Source organism: Pristiophorus japonicus, chromosome 2, assembly GCF_044704955.1.
Source record: "Pristiophorus japonicus isolate sPriJap1 chromosome 2, sPriJap1.hap1, whole genome shotgun sequence".
Classification (NCBI taxonomy): domain Eukaryota; kingdom Metazoa; phylum Chordata; class Chondrichthyes; family Pristiophoridae; genus Pristiophorus; species Pristiophorus japonicus.
Window position 1 is genome coordinate 370,017,755 of NC_091978.1, and position 19,514 is coordinate 370,037,268.

At 53.4% G+C, this 19,514-nt stretch overlaps 1 protein-coding gene across 5 annotated transcripts in view; it reads right to left on the reverse strand.

The window, feature by feature from the left end:
- Positions 1 to 10,180: 10,180 nt before the first annotated feature.
- LOC139250615 (electrogenic sodium bicarbonate cotransporter 1-like) overlaps positions 10,181 to 19,514 on the reverse strand; it is a 245,188-nt gene continuing 235,854 nt past the window's right edge. For 3 of the 5 annotated variants that reach the window (XM_070873017.1, XM_070873015.1, XM_070873016.1), the window contains exons 24-25: positions 12,405 to 12,484; positions 10,181 to 11,191 (exon numbers count right to left, since the gene is read on the reverse strand). In XM_070873017.1, coding sequence (XP_070729118.1) covers positions 11,083 to 11,191; positions 12,405 to 12,484 — 189 coding nt within the window. In that variant the 3' untranslated portion in view covers positions 10,181 to 11,082. Of the gene's footprint in view, positions 11,192 to 12,404; positions 12,485 to 17,975; positions 18,073 to 19,514 lie in introns of all 5 variants that reach the window. The other 2 variants (XM_070873021.1, XM_070873018.1) reach the window with 1 other exon arrangement.

The window sequence follows — 19,514 nt, forward strand, 5'->3', positions numbered from 1 at the left end:
TGTTTTCTGTTAGTTATCCAATCCTCTATCCACGCTAATATATTACCCCCAACCCCGTGAACTTTTATCTTGTGCAGTAACCTTTTATGTGGCACCTTGTCAAATGCCTTCTGGAAGTCCAAACACACCACATCCACTGGTTCCCCTTTATCCACCCTGTTCGTTACATCCTCAAAGAATTCCAGCAAATTTGTCAAACATGACTTTCCCTTCATAAATCCATGTTGACTCTGCCTGACTGCATTATGTCCTGCTACTGCTTCTTTAATAATGGACTCCTCAACATTTTCCCAACCACAGATGTTAGGCTAACAGGTCTATAGTTTCCTGCTTTTTGTCTGCCTCCTTTTTTAAATAGGGGCATTACATTTGCAGTTTTCCAATCTGCTGGGATCTCCCCAGAATCCAGGGAATTTTGGTAAGTTACAACCAATGTATCCACTATCCCTGCCGCTACTTCTCTTAAGAACCTAGGATGCAAGCAATCAGTTCCAGGGGATTTATCTGCCTTTAGTCCCATTATCTTACTGAGTACCACCTTCTTAGTGATTGTGTTAAGTTCCTCCCCCCTATAATCCTTAGACTATCCACTGTCGGAATATTGTTAGTGTCCTGTACCGTAAAGACTGATACAAAATATTTGTTCAGAGTTTCTGCCATCTCCATGTTCACCATTACTAATTCCCCGGGCTCGTCCTCCAAAGGACCAACATTTACTTTAACCACTCTTTTCCTTTTTAGATACCTGTAGAAATTCTTGCTTTCTGTTTTTATATTTCATTCTAGTTTACTTTCACAATCTATCTTCCCTTTCTTAATCATTTTTTTAGTCATTCTTTGTTGGCTTTTAAATGCTTCCCAATCTTCTGTCCTCCCACTAGTTTTGGCCACATTGTATGCCCGTGTTTTTAATTGGATACCGTCCTTTATTTCTTTAGTTAGCCACAGATGGCTATCTTTTCTCTTACGCCCTTTCCTCCTCACTGGAATATAGAAACATAGAAAATAGGTGCAGGAGTAGGCCATTCGGCCCTTCTAGCCTGCACCGCCATTCAATGAGTTCATGGCTGAACATGCAACTTCAGTACCCCATTCCTGCTTTCTCGCCATACCCCTTGATTCCCCCTAGTAGTAAGGACTTCATCTAACTCCCTTTTGAATATATTTAGTGAATTGGCCTCAACAACTTTCTGTGGTAGAGAATTCCACAGGTTCACCACTCTCTGGGTGAAGAAGTTTCTCCTCATCTCGGTCCTAAATGGCTTACCCCTTATCCTTAGACTGTGACCCCTGGTTCTGGACTTCCCCAACATTGGGAACATTCTTCCTGCATCTAACCTGTCTAAACCCGTCAGAATTTTAAACGTTTCTATGAGGTCCCCTCTCATTCTTCTGAACTCCAGTGAATACAAGCCCAGTTGATCCAGTCTTTCTTGATAGGTCAGTCCCACCATCCCGGGAATCAGTCTGGTGAACCTTCGCTGCACTCCCTCAATAGCAAGAATGTCCTTCCTCAGGTTAGGAGACCAAAACTGTACACAATACTCCAGGTGTGGCCTCACCAAGGCCCTGTACAACTGTAGCAACACCTCCCTGCCCCTGTACTCAAATCCCCTCGCTATGCAGGCCAACATGCCATTTGCTTTCTTAACCGCCTGCTGTACCTGCATGCCAACCTTCAATGACTGATGTACCATGACACCCAGGTCTAGTTGCACCTCCCCTTTTCCTAATCTGTCACCATTCAGATAATAGTCTGTCTCTCTGTTTTTACCACCAAAGTGGATAACCTCACATTTATCCACATTATACTTCATCTGCCATGCATTTGCCCACTCACCTAACCTATCCAAGTCACTCTGCAGCCTCATAGCATCCTCCTCGCAGCTCACACTGCCACCCAACTTAGTGTCATCCGCAAATTTGGAGATACTACATTTAATCCCCTCGTCTAAATCATTAATGTACAATGTAAACAGCTGGGGCCCCAGCACAGAACCTTGCGGTACCCCACTAGTCACTGCCTGCCATTCTGAAAAGTACCCATTTACTCATTAAAAACATGTGGGCTAGATTTCCGTTGGGCCTGGCACCTTTGTTCGGGCACAGGAAGCAGGGTAACGGGTCTGGAAATGATTCCCCCCCCGGGCGGCCAGCTTCCAGTGCCCTGCCGGGACATTTGGTGCCGGTTTTGTGGCGGCATGGAATAGTACCGCCCGGGAGCGCCACACCATGTCGGTATCGTCCCGGTCTCAAGATTTGATTCGCGCTGACCCCGTTGCGCCCCCTAGTGACCCCACCCGAGAAAGCGGGTGGTGAGGGAAGGCACGACTGCCCGAGGTCAGTGTGATTTGTTGGTTTTTGTTTTATTTTTGCGATTTATCATTATCTGGGGTGAGCAAGGTATTGGGAATGTTTTTTGTGCTGATTATGTTTCCCAGGGAGGCTTCTTTCAGGGCCCTCCTGGCCCGATTCTTTAGCTCGGGGATTCTCCGTTGCTCAGCCGGCCTAGCGCCCCGAGAGGTGTGCAACGCCTCCCTTAGCGCCCCGCCCCACACTCAGGGCCCAGCTGCTGAATTTGTTGGCCGCCGTTACAAACTATTTCCCAGCGCTAAATTGACCGCCCCGCCGCCGATACCGCCCTGAGAAACCTCCGACCGAAAATTCAGACCACTATGGTTTAACGACACGGGTTTTGCTCCCCGCAGTGACCTGGTGATTTGTCTTTAATTCCTGGAGACTCCAGGCCAATCCTGGAGGGGTTGGCAACCTGACTGAGCAAGGGGGACCTAACCTACAGTCCTCACTGCCTGCAGTCACTGAGCAGGACGACTTCATGTACAGGCCAACCAGTCATGCACAGGCTGCACTCCCCCGGCAGCTGCAGTGCTGAATCATCGCCGATATAACCAAACTTTTTTGGGGAGGTTTGGGGGTCTTTCGACATCGAATTTTACATTGCGGGAGCAGGCCATTCAGCCCATCATGCCTGTGCCGGCTCTTTGAGAGCTGTCCAGTTAGTCCCATTCCAGTGTCAACTGTGGCTCAGTGGGCAGCACTCTTGTCTCTGAGTCAGAAGATTGTGGGTTCAAGTCCGACTCCAGGGATTTGAGCACAAAAATCTAGACTGACACTCCCAGTGCAGTGCTGAGGGAGCGCCGCACTGTCGGAGGGGCAGTGCTGAGGGAGCACCGCACTGTCGGAGGGGCAGTGCTGAGGGAGCGCCGCTCTGTCGGAGGGGCAGTGCTGAGGGAGCGCCGCACTGTCGGAGGGGCAGTGCTGAGGGAGCGCCGCACTGTCGGAGGGGCAGTGCTGAGGGAGCACCGCACTGTCGGAGGGGCAGTGCTGAGGGAGCGCCGCACTGTCGGAGGGGCAGTGCTGAGGGAGCGCCGCACTGTCGGAGGGGCAGTGCTGAGGGAGCGTCGCACTGTCGGAGGGGCAGTGCTGAGGGAGCGCCGCACTGTCGGAGGGGCAGTACTGAGGGAGCGCTGCACTGTTGGAGGTGCCGTCTTTCGGGTGAGATGTTAAACCGAGGCCCTGTCTGCTCTCTCAGGTGGACATAAAAGATCCCACTGCATTATTTCGAAGAAGAGCAGGGGAGTTATCTCCGGGGCCAATATTTATCCCTCATTCAGCATAACAGAAAAACCGATGATCTGGTCATTATCACATTGTTGTTTGTAGGAGCTTGATGTGCGCAACACTTGACTTTAACGAAGCCATTCAGCCCATCGCACCTGTGCGGGCTCTCTGACAGAGCTGTGCACAGAGTCCCATTCCCAAACCCTTTCCCCGAAACCCTTTTTGACAGTAAGCCAACAGACACTGAAGGAAAGTGGTGCATAAAATTGCTTTATTTTTTCACATACAATTGATCTGGAAAAAAAACCTGCGAAATCGCCCCAATTTTTTTCTACGCTTGCGATTTAATAAAAAATCACCAAATCTAGCCCTGAAAATAGTAGATTTGTATAACACTATGTTAATCCCATACTTCGTAATGCTGCAATTTTAACATGTTCGGCAAGAAAATTGTCACCGTTTTTTCCCTGCTCAAACCTGTCACACTACAGTTAATTAGAACATCTTTACATGTCTCCCACAAGGCAGAGGCCCCCGGTGAGATCATTAGTGATTTAAGTGGCTCAAGGTGCATATGAAGAGATTACAAATACACAACTGCAAGGTCTGTCCCACGTGGGGACGATGGGAATGGATGAGGTTCCAGCCGACAGAGAAACAAGAGCAAAAGTTCACAGAGCCTCCCTCTGTCCTTCCCCCTCTCCCAAAGAATTACAACTACTAAAAAAAACACATTCATCGGAAACGATCAAGTTTTGGTATTTCAGTAAATGATTGAAGCGATTTCAGTAGGTCAAATGCGTTTCAAGTATAATGACGGAGTGGAAGACCTTACTTTGCTCGCGATATGAATATGATGCATGTGAAGCCGAATCCGCGGATTCCCGTTCACCCATCGCCCTCACCCTGTGCTCACTGACCTACATTGGCTCCCGGTCCGTCAACGCCTCGAATTTAAAATGGCTTGGGAGCCTTACCCCACCCCTATCTTTGTCACCTCCTCCAGCCCCACGACCAGTGTTCCATGCAAAAGTCCGCACAAGCGCACGTTTTTCTCTCTCAATTTAACAGCCGGCTCACCAGTTGTGCGGGACCCCGAGAGCGCTGAGCGCAGCTTAAAGGGGCAAAATTGGCCGCAGTTCTCCCAGCTCCCTGCGCCCCCCCCCCCCAATTCTAGCATCTGGGCCATTCCCCCACACCCTTCGACCCACCATCGGTGGCCGTGCCTCCAGCTGCCTGGAGCCCAAGCTCTGGAACTCCCTCCCTCCTTCTTTCAGACGCTCCTTAAAACCCACCCACCTGCCCTAACATCTTCTTCCTATGTGGCTCGGGTGTCGAATTTTTGTTTGTGATAATGGCTCCGGCGAAGCGCCTTGGGACGTTAAAGGCGCTATATAAATGCAAGGTGTTGTTGGGACTCCGGGATTTTCCCAAGGGAGGGCTGGGACACGGGCCCTTCGCTGGTGTTTCGACACAAGAATGTGTCCGTTTGCAAAGTATACACTGAGCTTCCCGGTCGTGTTCCTTGTATTCGACATGGATTAAGGAAATCACAGGTTCGATGTTACATGTGTCGGGTGCACCTTTCAGAGGCAAAGTTCCGACCCAATTGCCCCTCAATTCACATCACAGTTGAAGATTGGCGAGCAGCCACAACACATTTAGATGATGCAAGCTGCTTATGGCTGCTGCATTGTTCAACCTCACCCCCACTACTCTCCTGATCTTTGGGCACCCTGTGCGGAGGGGAGCGGGTAGGTCCAAAGGCCTCCTCGTAGGACTGCTCCTGGGCACGGCCAAGGGTGCCATCAGCCGGTCCAGGCAGCGGGCGGTCGAGGGGGTCGTTCAACCTGACTGCCTGCCTCTCTTCCGCTCTTACATCCGGTCCAGGGTGTCCTTGGAGATGGAGCACGCGGTGTCCACCGGTACGCTCGCGGCCTTCCGCGAGAGGTGGGCACCGGAGGGACTGGAGTGCATCGTCACCCCCGGCAACCAAATTTTAATTTGATTTTACGTTTTAAAGTTTAATTTGTTTTAAATGCCGGTGCTTTTAGTGTCCCCTTCCCTTTTATAGGGGGCACTAGAAAATTGTGATTTTAGTGCCCAAAAAAAAAAGAAAAACTCAAAAAAAGGAAAAAAAGGGCCTTGCAAATGGCTGGTGTGTCACCCAGGTCGGGTGGCACGATTTAATGTTTTATGTTTTTGCAGGTAGACTCTAAAAGAGTTTCAACCTCACCCCCGGCAGTACAAAGGGAGGGAGGACAGACCATTCCTGTGGAGTCTGGGTCGTTGAATATATTAAGGTGGAGATAAGACAGATTTTGGAAGGATAAGGGAGTGAAGGGTTATGGGGAGCGGGGAAGTGGAGCTGAGTCCATGATCGGACCAGCCATGGTCTTATTGAATGGCGGAGCAGGCTCGAGGGGCCGAATGGCCGACTCCTGCTCCTATTTCTTATGTTCCCACGTTCCTTCACCATCACCACTGCCTCACCACACCCCTGCAAACGTGGCACGGATAGTGGGGAATTGTAAACTGACCATCCGGGCGGGACACTTGCGGGATCGGGTGGAAAAGCGGTTTCACTTCCCCGTCCGATATTACGCTCTGCTTACTTCATTGGAGCGCACAAGCAGGTTTGGCGTTAAAACCTGCATCACCCCCTCAGATTTCCGCCGGGAAATCAGGTGGGTTTACGGAACCCGCGTCCCGTATTCCGATACAAGCTCTGCTGGCTCGGGGGACGCTGTGAGTCAGGAGTGGAGAAACGTTCCCCTTTTGGATTTCCTTTTATAATGAAGCTAGACGGTCTGGAAGTCTCCCTTCCAGACAGCAATGCTCCAAGGATTAGCAAACATGGGCAACTCCGAACATGTGAAATACGACCAGTGCTGATGTTACAATCAATCGCCGCCGCAAATCATCTCTCGGGATTATGGCAATCCTGCTGAGCCAGGCAAACTGAAATGTGTCTCATAATTATATTGTACAGCCTACAGTTTCCATGGTGCCTCGCAGGGATGTTCCACTGCAGACATGAGCTGGGGGGGAAATCTTGGCGGTTGGTAGAGGAATCATCTCCCTCTCCCCCTCCCCCCCCCCCAACTCCCATTCCACTCCCCCACCCCCCATTCTGCTCCTCCACCCCCCCCATCACCCGGTCTCCCGCCCTCACCCCCCAACTCTCATTCCGCTCTCCCACCTCCCATTACCCCACTCCCCATCCCTCGTTACCCCACCCCATCCCCCTCCCCCCTTTCCGCTTCCCCACACCACTCCACCCCCAACTTCCCTCCCCAACACCCTGTCATACTCCCACCCTTCCCCTTCCCACGCACCCCATTCAACACCCCCCCCTCTCTTGCCCCATTCCTTCTTATCCGTACCCCGCCTCCCCCAACCCTCATTCCCCAATTTCCTACCCTGCTATTCTCCCTCCTCTCCCCCATTCCTCACGCCGTCACTCACCCTCCCCCCTCCCCCGCCTGCCTGCGGTCTATTATAACGAGCGGACGGACCCGCCGCTCCTCGACACGAGCTCCCATTGGGCGAGGCTCCCTGTCCGCGGCATTGTCTCGGTCAGAGGTTCCCCCCATACTGTCCCCGGTACCCACGACACGGCGCCATCTGCCAAACACTGGGTATCCCTCGTCACCATGGGAACCGCCAGCATTAGTGCTGCCCCCCCTCCTCAAATATAGTTTATATCAGCAACATTTCACATCTGCAAATTATTCTCCCCCCACCCACCCGCCACAACATTGAAACAGTATCGGATGTATAATAATTAGAAAACTCCACCCTTCCCCATAACCAATGTTCCCTGTAAAACATTTTTAGGCATGCGGCCCCTTTAAGTGGCGATGCGGCTCATTATAAACCTTGGTGCGTGCGCAGTTATTCCAACTGATAAGCCGGCGAGTGGACTGCCTGGGACCTCCAGATTGCCACATAGCAGCACAGCTTAAAGGTAACATCGCCTCCCACCCTTCCCTGGTATCCGCAGTACTTGAGCATTATAGGGTGGGAAGGCGTGTTGTTCACACCTCCGGTTCAGTGAAATATTGGCATCGATTTTCTATCTTTTTACACTTGGGTGTTGTACTGTATGTACCCTCTGAGTATGCTCAGAGGTTTGTAGAGCTGTTGAGGGGGCAGGGGTCCCCACTGCTGAGCTCTCTACGCGGGAGTCCTCCCTCTATTTATTGGGGACTTGGCCTGCAGGGTGTTGCATGGGGCAGTCCGGTGCAATCGGTTTTTAAGTCGGTTCACGGACTCCCAGGCCGTCTGTAATTTCTGCGGTCTGGAGGAGTCCATGTCCGATGTGTATGTACAATGTGTGAGGTTACAGCCCCTCTTCCAATATTTGAAGGGGCTGCTCCTCAAATTGTGGTTGCACTTCAGTCCCACACTCCTGATCTTTGGGCACCCTGTGCGGAGGGGAGCGGGCAGGTCGGAGGGCCTCCTCGTAGGACTGCTCCTGGGCATGGCCAAGGTGACCATCAGCCGGTCCAGGCAGCGGGCAGTCGAGGGGGTCAGTCAGCCAGACTGCCTGCCTCTCTTCCGTGGTTACATCCGAGCCAGGGTGTCCCTGGAGATGGAGTACGCGGTGTCCACCGGTACACTCGCTGCCTTCCGCAAGAGGTGGGTACCGGAGGGACTGGAGTGCATCATCACCCCCGGCAACCAAATTTTAATAAGATCTAAATTTTCGGTAAAGTTTTATTTGGAAATTTGTTGGTTCTAGTGCCTTTGCCAAAAGGGGGGACTTGATTTAAAGTTAGAATTAAAATAGTTGTAGAGCTGTTGAGTTGTGCGTGCCTTAGCCAGTCACGTGATGTTCACAAGACTCAATAAAACCCCAGCCAGTTGGGTTCGGGGGATCCACGATGAGGCAGGTGGTTGTGAGCCTGGTGGATGAACTAGTAATGTGTAGTGTGATTGTTAAACCTTTTGCTAATAAACCAACTAGTTCTTAATAGCAATGTGTTTCTATGAACTCTTAAGCAAAGAACCCATGAAGCAAATACATTACAGGTGTAATTGAGTAATGAAGTATTTGAGTGGAGCTGAGAGAGAGAGAGAGAGAGAGAGAGAGAAAGCGGGGTGGTGGGGGAATCAGATCGTATGCTCCTAATGGATCCCGCACGATTTTCTTTCCTTTAATTTTATTGATGGAATATCGGAGAGCTTTGCTCGGGGAATAAGACCGTCTCCAGCCCCATTCACCGCGATGTGTACTGTCCGCTGTCTGTCCCCATTTCCTGACTGATGTGGAGATATTTAACAAGGTCACTCCCAGCGACTTTGCATATCCCTTTCACACCGGATTCTGGGGGAAGCAGAAATTGTTTAAGATGGTTAAAGGATTCGATAGGATGGATCAGGAGAAACTATTCCCTCTGGTGGGGGGAGTCCAGAACAAGGGAGCGTCACCTTAAAATTATAGCCAGGCCGTTCAGGGGTGATGTCAGGGAGCACTTCTTCACACAAAGGGGGGTGGGAATCTGGAACTCTCTCCCCCAAAATGCTGTTGATGCTGGGGGTCAATTGAACATTGAGATTGATAGGTTTTTATGAGGCAAGTTTATTAAGGGTTATGGAACCAAGGAGGGTAGATTGGAGGTACGATACAGATCAGCCATGATCTCACTGAATGGCAGAACAGGTTCGAGGGGCTGAATGGCCTCCTCCTGTTCTTACGCTGCTGGTGTGAATCCTAGCATCACTGCAAGGGGTGAGTACCCAAGACATTCGGGTTACTCCCAATCTTTGCAATTAGCGCCAAAGTTGCATATGGGCCCCGATTTTAACTCCCGGATGGATTCCCCGCTCAGGCCCGAGTTAAAATGACAGCCGGGTCTCCATGATGTCATCGGGCCGCGACATGCCCGTGCGAAGAAGAACCCTGTTGGCTCCGGGGCGCCTGTCCTTGCTGCCCGCTCGGGCGAGCAGGTTAAACTCGCAGGCGTTGCGATCATGGGTGGATTTCGGACAGGAAAAGAGCCAAGGGCGGTTTTAACCGCCCGCCCGCCAGGTTTCTGCTGAGCGAGTCGGGTTAAAATCACCCATCCATCAGGACAGGCAGACGGGAACTTGGAGCTGAGCCTTGTGTGGGAGGGACATTGGGCTCTGAATTAACGCACAACCTCTCCCGCCGATAACTATCGGGAAAAAGGCCAGCGCCACTCCGAAAATCAGGGGAATTCAAGCTTTTTTGCGCTCAAGTCAACTTCTATCCACTAAAACGGCCGCTCTGTCAGCCCCCCCCAACCTCCTGGTCCCATCACCCATCATCCACCACCACCACGATGACAATTTTAAGCGGACCCGCCGGTTGGGGAACGGATGAGATCGGGCGTAATGACGATTTTACACCCGGCTCGGATCAGCAGAGATCAATCTCGGGCGGTGCAAAAAACGGCTGCTCCACCCAATCCCCTGGGTTACAACAGTGGCCGTAGCAACCGAAGCAGCCAATAGCAGCGCCCGCAAAGCTCAAAGCATGCCGGGGGGGCCGTCAAAGTGGACGCAAACGTCGCAGCCTGGTCTTGGAGCGCAGTGAGTTAAATTAAAATAAAAATCACCAAATTCAATCTACCGTTACACGCTGAGAGAGAATAGGGGTAAAACACTGTACAAAAAGAGTTTGTTTTTTTCTTTAAAAAATAATTATTTAAATTACTGCTTGCTGACAAATATACCACCTGCTTATAATAATATAGTTTTAATCTCTTGCAATGTTTTAAAAACTCCAGCAAAGGGCGTCGAAGAGATATTGAAGTGTGTTAGTCACCTACCGAATCCTAAACCATTGCCCTTCAGATTGAGGTTATTAATCACCACAGTTTACACATAATATTCATTTGTACAGAATTTCTGGCCATCTAACGATAAGAGGTAGATCTAAATCCAACTACAGTCAGCATATCCTGCTACAGGATATATGGATCCCATTAACGGCAATTAGAATAAAGGAGTCAAGCAATAGAAGGTCGTCAATATGAGAGGTTAGGCGTGAAGAGATTATGATGTGTCTGTAATCACACGTTTCCCACTAGACAGGGCTAAAGTGTCATTGGAAAAGAACCTTTGCATAGTCAGCAATTCCCAGCTTGTCCTTTTGTTTTGGCTCTTAGAGCTAGTCCATAATGGTGGGCCTTCCAGGAAAAGGGAGGGGGGGATGGGTGTGTGTATGTGTGTGCGTTTCGCTGACGTACCGTACCTTGGGAATCCAATCCCCCTGCCCACCCCCAGCTCGTCCCCCTGTGTTTCTTTGTGTTCTTCGAGCAGGAAGCTGGTCCAGAGAGCAGAGGGTGGGGGAGGGAAAGGGAGGGTATAAAAGTGGAAGATAAATTTTTAAAGAAAGGTGCCTCATCCCTCCCCCGCGGGATGTAATCCAGTCACGAGTCTGTGGCGTGGGCTGCCAAGAGGTGAGAGGTCGAGCCTGGGAGCATTGGCAGGTAGGAGCCTGTCTCTGTGCACGCTGGGAACGCAGGGTTATAGAGCGGTTTCTGTTCCTCTTTTTCTCCAGAAGGAGCCCGAGTCGCACTCAGGCTCGAGTTCTATTCTTATCTGAGGCACGGCTCTCACTGGAGTGGTGGGAGGGCTAGAAGCAAAGGTGCAAACAGAGGCGTTAATGACCGGCTTAACCGACCGACTCGACCTACCCCTCCCCCAACCCGACCCCCCACTTCCGATCCGACCCCCCCCTTCTGACCCAACCCCTCTTTCCGACCCCACCTCCCCTTCCGACCCGACCCCCCCTTCCAACCCCACCCACCCCTCCTTCCGACCCCACCCACCCCCCCCTTCCAACCCTACTCCCCTTCCGACCCGACCCCATCCCCCTTCCGACCCCACCACCCTTCCGACCCCACCCCACCTCCCCTTCCGGCCCGACCCCACCCCCCTTCCGACCCCACCCCCCCTTCCAACCCTACCCCCCTTCCAACCCGACCCCATCCCCCTTCCGACCCCACCACCCTTCCGACCCCACCCCACCCCCCCTTCCGGCCCGACCCCACCCCCCTTCCGACCCCACCCCCCCTTCCAACCCTACCCCCCTTCCAACCCAACCCCATCCCCCTTCCGACCCCACCCCCCTTCCGACCCCACCCCCCCTTCCGACCCCACCCCCCTTCCGACCCCACCCCAACCCCTCCTTCCGACCCCATCCCCTTCCGACCCTAGCCCCCTTCCGACCCCACCCCCCCCTTCCGACCCCACCCCCCCTTCTGACCCAACCCCAACCCCCTTCCGACCCCACCCCCCCCCGACCCGACCCCACCCCCCCGACCCGACCTCACCCACCCCTGACCCGACCCCACCCCCCCTACCGACCCCACCCATCCCCCCTTCCGACCCCACCCCCCTCCCGACCCCACCCATTCCCCCTTCTGACCCAACCCACACCACCCTTCCAACCTGATCCCCTCCCATCCAACCCTAGCACCCCACCTTCTGACCCGACACCCCCTTCCTTCCAACATGAACCCCTTCCATTCGACCCGACCCCCCCCTTCCGACCCCACCCCCGTTCCAACACCCCCCCCTTCCGACCCAACACCCCCTTCTGACCCTGTGCTCTGTAAAAATACCCCACCAGAAGATTCCGCTTTTCTTGAGAAATTAGAAACACACACAGCACAGGAGGAGGCCATTGGGCCCATTGTGCCTGTGCCGGCTCTGTGACAGAGCGATCCAATCAGTCCCGCTCCCCCCACTCTTTCTCCACCAACACAATCTTTGCCCTTTGCAAATGGCAGGGTATCTGACCCACTATGCCCAGTGTCAACGGAGAGAAGGAGCCCTGGTCTTACCTTGGCATAGTGATTGGCTGAAAGAAAGGAATCGGATCAGCACGATGTATGTCGTTCAAGGATCGTCGGTGGGTTTTTTCCTGAATCAAAAAATGGGCACTGTTTAAAATCAGGCACTATCTGGGTTTACACGGCAATTCCTCTACTTAGGATACATACACAAAAGGGTAGACTTTCCTGCTATTGCTCTTGTGTGTAATTATGAAGAGATAATCGGATGGACTCCCATACTGAGCACCACACACTTTAGGAAGGATGTCCAGGCCTGGGCGAGTTTGCGGAGGAGATTTGCTCGAATGGTCCCGGGGATAAAGGACTTCAGTGACGTGGATAGACTGGAGAAGCTGGGGTTGTTCTCCAGAGAAGGTTAAGGGGAGATTTAATAGAGGTGTTCAAAACCATGAGGGGTTTTGATAGAGTAAATAAGGAGAAACTGTTCCCAGGGGCAGGAGGGTCGGTAACCAGAGGGACACAGATTTAAGGTGATCAACAAAAGAACCAGAGGGGGAGATGAGGAGAATATTTTTATGCAGCGAGTTGTTGTGATCGGGAACGCGCTGCCTGAAAGTGCGGTGGGAGCAGATTCAATAGTAACTTTCAAACCGGGAATTGGATAAATACTTGAAGCGGAGAAAATCAGCCGGGCTGTGGGGAAAGAGCAGAGGGAGTAGGACTGATTGGATCGCTCTGTCACAGTGCCGGCTCAATGGGCCCAATGGCCTCCTCCTGTGCTGAACGATTCCATGATTACCAGCGGATGGTCCACCCATCCTGATTTTGCTCTGCGTGTTGTGACTATGGCGATCCGACGCACCGATCAGCAGGAGAATCTGCCCCATATGTAGATGGGATGACAACCTAGACCTACTAGCTCAACAGGCTCTGTGATGACACAAAGTTACAGGTCAGCCTTGCTTTTCAAAGTTACTTAAAGTCCGAATCATTTGTTTTTCAGATCCACGAGCTTAATGCATGTGGCTAAAAGCCAATAGGTTTCACGCCCACCCAGAATTTATATCAGTGTTCACCGATGTACAGAAGGTTGTCCACATCTGGCTATTGGTTGTCCACACATGTACAGTAGGTGGCCCATCATTATCATCATAGGCAGTCCCTCGGGGTCAGGATGCCTTGCTTCCACACTAAACATGAGTTCTCAGGTGACTGATGAACTCATTTTAAATGGTGGAAGATGCCTGTGCGCGAATTCGTTTAACGTGGGGTGGCCGTTGCACACCAGCCACCACACGGGCTTGACGGAGCAAGGGCTTGGTCCAGGGGCAAAGGGGATCCAAGATGACTGGAGGCCGGGCTCCGCCACATGGGCCAATACACACACACAAACTCAGACCTACTCCTACTGTCCTCCTTCCCACAGGACCTCTCTCTACGTGGAATTCATCGTCCGCAACGTGAGCCTCACCACCTCACAGCAATGCTATCGGCCCGTGCTGCGCCTTCCCTTGGTCTTTTCCACGCTGTTCCATCTCTGGGCTCTGACCTCTCCGTGCCTCGTCCGTCCGCTCCTCACCGCTTCCCATCTCCGGACCTCGCCGCTCCCGACCTCCGCGCCTCGCCGATCCCGACCTCCGATCCCCTCCCGTCCCGACCTCCGCTCCCATCCCGACCTCCGCTCCTCGCCGCTCCCGACCTCCGCTCCTCGCCGGCCCCGACCTCCGCTCCTCGCCGGCCCCGACCTCCGCTCCTTGCCGATCCCGACCTCCGCTCCTCTCCCATCCCGACCTCCGCTCCTCGCCGGCCCCGACCTCCGCTCCTCGCCCATCCCGACCTCCGCTCCTCTCCCATCCCGACCTCTGCACCTCGCCGATCCCGACCTCCGCTCCTCGCCGGTCCCGACCTCCGCTCCTCTCCCATCCCGACCTCCGCTCCTCGCCGGTCCCGACCTCCGCTCCTCTCCCATCCCGACCTCCACTCCTTGCCGATCCCGACCTCCGCTCCTCTCCCATCCCGACCTCCGCTCCTCGCCGGCCCCGACCTCCGCTCCTTGCCGATCCCGACCTCCGCTCCTCTCCCATCCCGACCTCTGCACCTCGCCGATCCCGACCTCCGCTCCTCGCCGGCCCCGACCTCCGCTCCTCGCCCATCCCGACCTCCGCTCCTCTCCCATCCCGACCTCCGCTCCTCGCCGGTCCCGACCTCCGCTCCTCGCCCATCCCGACCTCCGCTCCTCTCCCATCCCGACCTCCGCTCCTCGCCGGTCCCGACCTCCGCTCCTCTCCCATCCCGACCTCCGCTCCTCTCCCATCCCGACCTCCGCTCCTTGCCGATCCCGACCTCCGCTCCTTGCCGATCCCGACCTCCGCTCCTCTCCCATCCCAACCTCCGCTCCTCTCCGATCCCAACCTCCGCTCCTCGCCGGCCCCGACCTCCGCTCCTCGCCCATCCCGACCTCCGCTCCTCTCCCATCCCGACCTCCGCTCCTCGCCGGTCCCGACCTCCGCTCCTCTCCCATCCCGACCTCCACTCCTTGCCGATCCCGACCTCCGCTCCTCTCCCATCCCGACCTCCGCTCCTCTCCCATCCCGACCTCCGCTCCTTGCCGATCCCGACCTCCGCTCCTTGCCGATCCCGACCTCCGCTCCTCTCCGATCCCAACCTCCGCTCCTCGCCGGTCCCGACCTCTGCACCTCACCGGTCCCGACCTCCGCTCCTCGCCGGTCCCGACCTCCGCTCCTTGCCGATCCCGACCTCCGCTCCTTGCCGATCCCGACCTCCGCTCCTCTCCCATCCCAACCTCCGCTCCTCGCCGATCCCAACCTCCGCTCCTCGCCGATCCCGACCTCCGCTCCTCGCCGATCCCGACCTCCGCTCCTCGCCGATCCCGACCTCCGGTCCTCTCCCGTCCCGACCTCCGCGCCTCGCCGATCCCGACCTCCGCTCCTCTCCCATCCCGACCTCTGCACCTCACCGGTCCCGACCTCTGCACCTCGCCGGTCCCGACCTCTGCACCTCGCCGTTCCCGACCTCCGCTCCTCTCCCATCCCGACCTCCGCTCCTCTCCCATCCCGACCTCCGCTCCTCTCCCGTCCCGACCTCCGCTCCTCTCCCATCCCGACCTCCGGTCCTCTCCGATTCTGACCCACGATCCTCTACGATTCTGACCTCCGCTCCTCGCCACTCCAGGAACCTGAGCACAAAAAAAAATCTAGGCTGACCATGCAGAGTGCTGCACTGCCGGAGGTGCCGTCTTTCGGATGAGACGTTAAATCGAAGCTCCTTCTGCTCTCTCAGGTGGATGTAAAAGATCCATGGCACTATTTTGAAGAAGAGCAGGTGAGTTATCCCCTGTGTCCTGGGGACAATATTTATCCCTCAATCAACATCACAAAAACCGATTATCTGGTCATTATCACATTGCTGTTTGTGGGAGCTTGCTGTGCGCAAATTAGCTGCTGTGTTTCCCACATTACAACAGTGACTACACTCCAAAAGTACTTCATTGGCTGTAAAGTGCTTTGGGACCGGTGGCCGTGAAAGGCGACATCAAGATATAAATGAGCGAGAAATATCACCCATCAACGGTCGTAAAATGAATCTTTCTCCAGACGCCATCTATTCTTGAAGGTGTCAAGAAAACCAACTGAACTGTGTGTGAACACCACCTCCAGTGGCAACGGTTGGAATTCATAATTCAGACGGCAACACTTTGCATTTAAGTTATTTGAAACAGGTAGTTTGCCTACCTGGTTGGGTCTTCTACATCCTGCAAATGATAACGGATCCTCCACACACGATAAGTTTGGGAAAAACCATGTGCTGAACACACACCGAAATAATGTCACTGCGCTGTTTGCCCGTAGGCAGTGCCAGGCACGTTTCACTGATAAATGTAGCTGCCCCCCCCCCACCCTGTAATGATTGACTAGAAATGGCCCACGACAGATTGCAATCACAACAATCCACTTAGGACCAGGTTTTAAGTCAATATTGACCAGATGTTGGAGATACTCCAGAACGTGGGAGGGCATCACGTGCGATTGGACCAGAGGACTTAGTAGATCGTCAATATTTGATGATTTTAACTTCACGTTCTATACTTTATCTCCCACCAGGAATGGGACACTCTCATAGACGGGCCAGGGCTAACAAAGCTACTGCCATGATTGGACCACACCTAAAACCTCGTAACCTCTTTATAATGTTCTAAGGATAAGTGGTCGGCCATGTATCACTGAGATGAGGAAGAACTTCTTCACTAGGATGGTGAATCTTTGGAATTCTCTGCTCCAGAGGGCAGTGGAGGCTCAGTCGTTGAGTATATTCAAGACAGAGATTGATAGATTTTTGGACTCTAGGGGAATGAAGGGATATGGGGATCAGGCGGGAAAGTGGAGTTGAGGTCGAAGGTCAGCCATGATCTCACTGAATGGCGGAGCAGGCTCGAGGGGCCGAATGGCCGACTCCTCCTCCTAATTCTTATAATCTTATCTACCCTAGATACAATTGGGACAAGAATCTCCTCGGGAATTTAGGTGGTTCTTTTCCCAGAGAATAGTGGGCCTCGGGAACAAGTTGCCCTCATGTGGTGGATGTACTCGCTGAATTCCTTCAAGCAAAAGCTGGATTTGATTCTGGCAGCGGCGGAGATGACCTCTTACAGAAGGGCAGGTACTGCAGGGAATTTAATGGTCAGAGTGATCTCCTGGACTAGTTTCGACCGCCTAGATGGGTCGGAGAGGAATTTCCCAGATTTCTTTCCTCAAATTGGCCTGGGTTTTTTTAAATCTGTTTTTTTGCCTCTCCCAGGAGATCGCGTGGTTTCGGGGTGGGGTGGAGTGTGTATGTTGTGATACACAGGGTATTTCAATTGTGTGGGACAGGCTGGATGGACCAGAGGGTCTTTACCTGTCCGCCATTGTTCGTATGTCCATTGGGAATGGTGGGGTGGGGCCCAGGGGCGGGGGGAGGGGAAGGGTATATGCAGTGCCATTTTTCACGTGCAAACCCAGCGCATGGTTTTTCCGACAGCCTGCTGGGCAGGCCGTGCTGCTACTGTGTGTACTGACGGATAAATTCACAGAGTGACTTTCAGAAGCAACAATTCACACCCGTGCACCTTTAGCGGGCAGTCGCGGACAACTGGCGTAAAACCCGTCTGCGCCCCGCGCACTGACCGCCGCGGAAGGTCAGGGTGTAAGCACCGCGGTCTGTAATCACCGTGTCTGTGCTCTGATTGACAGCGAGAGCATGCGAGCGGATTAAAGGGATTCACTGACCTGAAACTGCAAAGTGAATGGCAGCGTGAGAGAGACAAAAGGTGCAAAGGTTAGCATTTGGCCGAGGCCCTCTGTGAAGCATAGTTAGTAGATGATTTGATGGGCAAGTCCACCAGCACAGAGCTGCAACAGAACAGTTAGTACGAGGCACCGGAGGGGAGAGTGAGAGAAAGGGAGAGGGGGGAGGCGGGCGACAGAGAGACAGTGAGACAGACACAGCCACTGTTTGATGTGAGATGTGGGTCAGAAGGCAGAGAATGAGAAAAATGGGACATCAATTCTCACCGACAGACCGAAGTGAATGAAAGTCAGGCAGGCAGATAATTTTACTCACTCTCGGTAGGTTTGTTACTGCCGAGGAATGGTTCTTGTTCCATCATGTCCATTGAAATTTTAATAGCAGGAATCTTTTCTGAGTATGGGTAATCGGACTGCGAAGGAAACGTTTACAATGCTTAAACACAGCACGTTGCAGAAATCTGATAATAATGATTGTGAATTTAATACATTACTGGCCGCTTCAGGAGGTTGAGGGCTTTTGAATGTTGTGTGTGGGATTCGCGTTCCAGAGATCAACTGCGAACGAAAAGACTCGAATCTATTTGTCATTCCCTTAGTTAACCTTTGTCATCATTTGGTTGAAATCAGTGTCACTGGGGGAGAAATTTGATTGGCTAGCGCAGCAGCGCGAAAGGGTTTGCAGCCGCGATTGTCGACATTAGCGCCGCTCGGCAAATTCCGTGTGCCGTTACCGGTGGCGCTGAGGAGTATCGCCCGGGGAGCGCCGCGCCGGGTGTGCAACCGCCCCAGTATCGACACAGCCGCAACATTTGGTTTGCGCCACACCCGTAGCGCCCCCCCTAGTGACCCCGCACGGGAACGCTGGCACGCAGAGATGTCCCGGGGGCGCTACGGGAAGGAATGACTGCGTGAAGCAAAGTGGGTGAGTGATATTTTTGGGGGAATGGTTATTTGCGATTTAACTTTATTTGGGGCGAGCAATGTAGCGGGAACATTTTTCAGATTCTTTTTGTTTTTGCAGCGAAGCCTCTCTTAGGGCGCTCCGAGACTGGCTGTTTCGCTCAGGATGTTTGGTTGCTCTCCCGGCCTAGCGCCCTGAGAGAGGTGTGGAACGCCTCCCTTAGCGCTCCGCCCCACACTCAGGGCGCAAGTAAGGGAATTTTGCCATTTCCGGCGCTAAATTTAGGGGCCACCCGACGTTAGCAACGTAGGCAATTTCTCGGCCACTGTCTTTCACTGCTGGTTGGAGCAGTCAGGGCTGTAACTGGACAACTAGACAATGGACATGTTCATTAATGCCCTGGCTGGCAGTCCTGGCTGTGACTGATACTGAAAGCACATCCCAGTCAGCAGATCCACGACACTTGGACAATGTCTGTACAGGAGGGATACCGAACCCGTGTTCGACTCACTCGCGGCTGCTTTTTTTTTGGCAGTGGGTTCAGAATGGAACAAGAAAAAGCTCAAAAAACGTTAGCGTTGTTAGTTGCTTCTCGAGTAAGAAATCCTGCTGCGGGGCTAGTGAGTGGGAGGGGGGGGGGGGGGAGTTTGAAGAAAACGGGACACATAAACTATAAGATACGCCGAGAGATTTACAGAGGCTGACAGGAAACAGCAAGAGGCGGCTGTGCGGCACACAGCGCAGTTACACGGCACTGAGGATTACGCGGAGGCTGCACGGATATAACTCAGAGCGTGTGGCAGCGTCAGAAGTAACAAGCCTTTCCCACGGGACGTGTCCGCAAAGAAAGAGGAGAAACGGGACCCAAAACTGCAAAACATTTCGGAAGACATGTTAAACAAGGCAGCAGCAATGCAACAGCACGTGGACAAACCGCTTCCACTAGTTCAG